This window comes from Cyprinodon variegatus, unplaced genomic scaffold (assembly GCF_000732505.1).
Source record: "Cyprinodon variegatus isolate N-32 unplaced genomic scaffold, C_variegatus-1.0 Scaffold5, whole genome shotgun sequence".
Lineage (NCBI taxonomy): Eukaryota > Metazoa > Chordata > Actinopteri > Cyprinodontiformes > Cyprinodontidae > Cyprinodon > Cyprinodon variegatus.
This window is the reverse complement of record NW_015150458.1, coordinates 1,612,638-1,615,602: the sequence shown is the minus strand read 5'-3', so window position 1 is coordinate 1,615,602 and position 2,965 is coordinate 1,612,638. Positions and strand designations below refer to the sequence as shown.

At 36.7% G+C, this 2,965-nt stretch overlaps 1 protein-coding gene across 1 annotated transcript in view; it reads left to right on the top strand.

Annotated features, from left to right (window-relative positions):
• Window positions 1-2,965, top strand: part of spon1 (spondin 1) — an 81,608-nt gene that overhangs the window by 63,408 nt on the left and 15,235 nt on the right. Inside the window, exon 9 of the mRNA XM_015373661.1 lies at window positions 2,473-2,613. Within this exon, the coding sequence (XP_015229147.1) occupies window positions 2,473-2,613 (141 nt within the window). The remainder of the gene's footprint in view (window positions 1-2,472; window positions 2,614-2,965) is intronic.

Here is a 2,965-nt window from a genome sequence, read left to right as displayed (position 1 = left end):
ATGCACTTGAGTGAAATAAAGGCCCGGGCCTATATTAGAGAATTTACGGTATATATTTTGTATTACTTTTCAAGGCTGCACTTTAAAAAAAAAGATTAAATTTTCTAGAGATCTGTTACACTGTTTCTTTTTGTTTTACACTTGTGTAAACAAAATGACAAATAAAATCTGTCAAAATCTAAGATCACTTCAAAGCAGGAAGAAGGAGAAGGGAAGTCCACTATTTCAGAATGATAAACTTCACTGGGCATTGGCATTGGCAGAGAAACTGGCAGATGGATTAAAATTCAAAAGGAAAACAGATAAAATAGGAAAATACTAAGTACAAACTATGTGGATGTGAAGAAGTAACATACAGCAGAACGGGTTGTTGACTGTTTCAGAAACTCTTTAATTTCGGGCAAAAGTTCCAAAAATCTTTATAAAAACCTGCCACGGCTCAGCCACCTGTCGTCAGTCAGTCGTCATTTGTCAGCTTGCAGCAGCAAGTCAGTGTGGTCTGCACCAGCCTCCTCGGGGTGGGCACAGAATAAACGCCTCTGAAAACTCCTGGCCCGAACGGAGCAAGCGATCTTCATTGCAACGTCCATGACATGTTTACAATAATGCCGCACAGTTGTTGTTGATGAATGACGCATAGGTAGCTCCAAAAAGTTTCAGACAGCTTGAACAGAGCAACGAATCCAGCAGTGTGCCCAACCATAGATGGAGCCCCATCAGTCGGGATAGATGTCATTATCTCATTATCTCCTCAGATTCCTCTTCGCACTTTAGAGTCCCTGGTTACAACCTAGCAACCGTGGCAAACCATGCCCAGCAATCAGCATGCATAAAAAAGGTTCCCTGCATACTATTTATTTTTCATTTTATTATTATGAAAATACACATTGGCCCCTCGTGATCAATGATTCGATTAGTGTTTTTTAAAACTTTTTTTTTTTGTCATAGCCATAAATAGGTCTACATTGTAAAACTTCTCACGATCGACTTAAACTCCGCCCACGATCGACTGGTAGACCGCAATCGACTGGTTGGGCACCCCTGCTCTAAAACATCCTACCTGGAACTAAGCCCCTCCAAATATAGGGTCCTAAAGACATCCCTGCTGGGGATGTAGTTTTTCTGTCTGCTCCTGTTTGGAGTTAGACAACATGCAGTGAAAAAATTTACATTCATCATCTGGTAAAGCTTATTCTAATATTATGTGTTTAAGAAATTATTTGAGCAATTCATTTAATTCTGATGTTAAATTATCATGCAACATGCAATTTCTGTTTTAAAAAATGCTTGTAAGAAGGTTGTTAATGTGCTGTATAGATTTAAATTTCTAGGTGTTAGGGGTGTTACTTCTATCCAAAATGTATTCATCTAGTTGGTGCAGGCTCATGCAATTACCTTGCTTAACAACTGAAACACAGCTTCCTACAGCTTTCATGTAATCCCTCTTAACATACTGTTCAACAGTGCAGTTAAATAGTTCTTTATTTTTATTTTCTTATAGATCTTTTCTTCATAAGACTTTAGGCTTGTTAATTTATTCAATTCATTTATTTATTGCCCTGAATATCGTAAATAGATCCAGTTGTGACGACTCAATATTTACGTTCAGAATTATAATAGACAATAACAAAGCATCTAAAGTTAAGGTCACACACTGTTTAATGGCACTTTTATTTTAGTACCTTCACTTGACTCATTGAAACTGTAGCTGGTTATAAGGAGGATATAGAAAACTATTGTTGAAATGTTTGGTACATAAAATAATGTATTGCCAAGGTGTTCAGTTTGGATGAATTATTCAGAATACTATTGATTGGCACTAATGTAAACCTCAAATAAATAGTTCTCTTTTAGCATTAATTTTAACATTTGTTTTATTACAGAGTGGCCTCGTAACATATATGCTTTATTCATGTATGTGTAGTGAGAGCAGAGCACTTTAAGGTTGTGACTTAAAAATGTATGGAGGGTTTGGCAGCCTAGGAAAAAGTTTTTAAAGGCACATGTCTGTGACAGAGAAATGAGATCTATCAATTTTGACATTACTTTTTCTATATCTGTTGCCACTCACTACATTCTCTCTATCTTTATCTAACTGAACCAAACAAAGCTGCTCTTTTTTCCCCTCTGAGAAGGTTTGGTTTGGGGGGGTGAGGAATGGGCTAGTCTTATGCCTCAGATTGCCTCTGGCATTGCTTCTATCAACCCCATGCTGGCAGACCTTTACTGTTAGCTAATAAGAGAATTCCCTCTGTAAATTATTGCTTCTCTTTTCCGCTACTCTTTGACTTTGAAAGTTCTGCTTTGGGTGACTTTTTTGTGTCACTTTGAAACTTATTGTGTTTTTTTACTCTTGTGTAAATGTCATTTTTTATTTTGTTCTTAACCTGACAGTGGGTTATTTTTGAAATCCCAAAAGAAATGCATTTTTTGCTCATGTTAGTTTTCCTCTTGCCTTTCTTCTTTTTTCAGTCTCCAAATAAGCCATCTGCGCCCCAGGACAAAATCCGCCCTCTTACAAGTCTGGATCACCCTCAAAGTCCATTTTATGATCCAGAGGGAGGTGCCATCACTCCTGTGGCAAGGGTCATAGTAGAGCGTATTGCCAGGAAGGTTTGTTTGCCTTTCCACTAGACATATTTTTATTTTTTTCATATGCAGTCATTTGGTCAGAATACCAGAGCTCAATTTTCCACCCTGAATTTTTTTTTTTTGTTTAACATTATTTCCCTCAGAGCTCAGGTTAAAATTTCTTTACCTTAAAAGCTTCCTTTTGCAGCATTTTCTTAGAGACTTTTGGAAACAGTCAAGTCAAACACTTTGATAACATCAACATGGGTTAAACCACGCACTGCAGATCCTACAGGAAAATGGCTAATTCTTTCTAAACCTCTGTTGTTTCTCATGTTGTTATATAGGCTAATTTTTTTTTAATCTAGCCTATATATATATATATATATATATA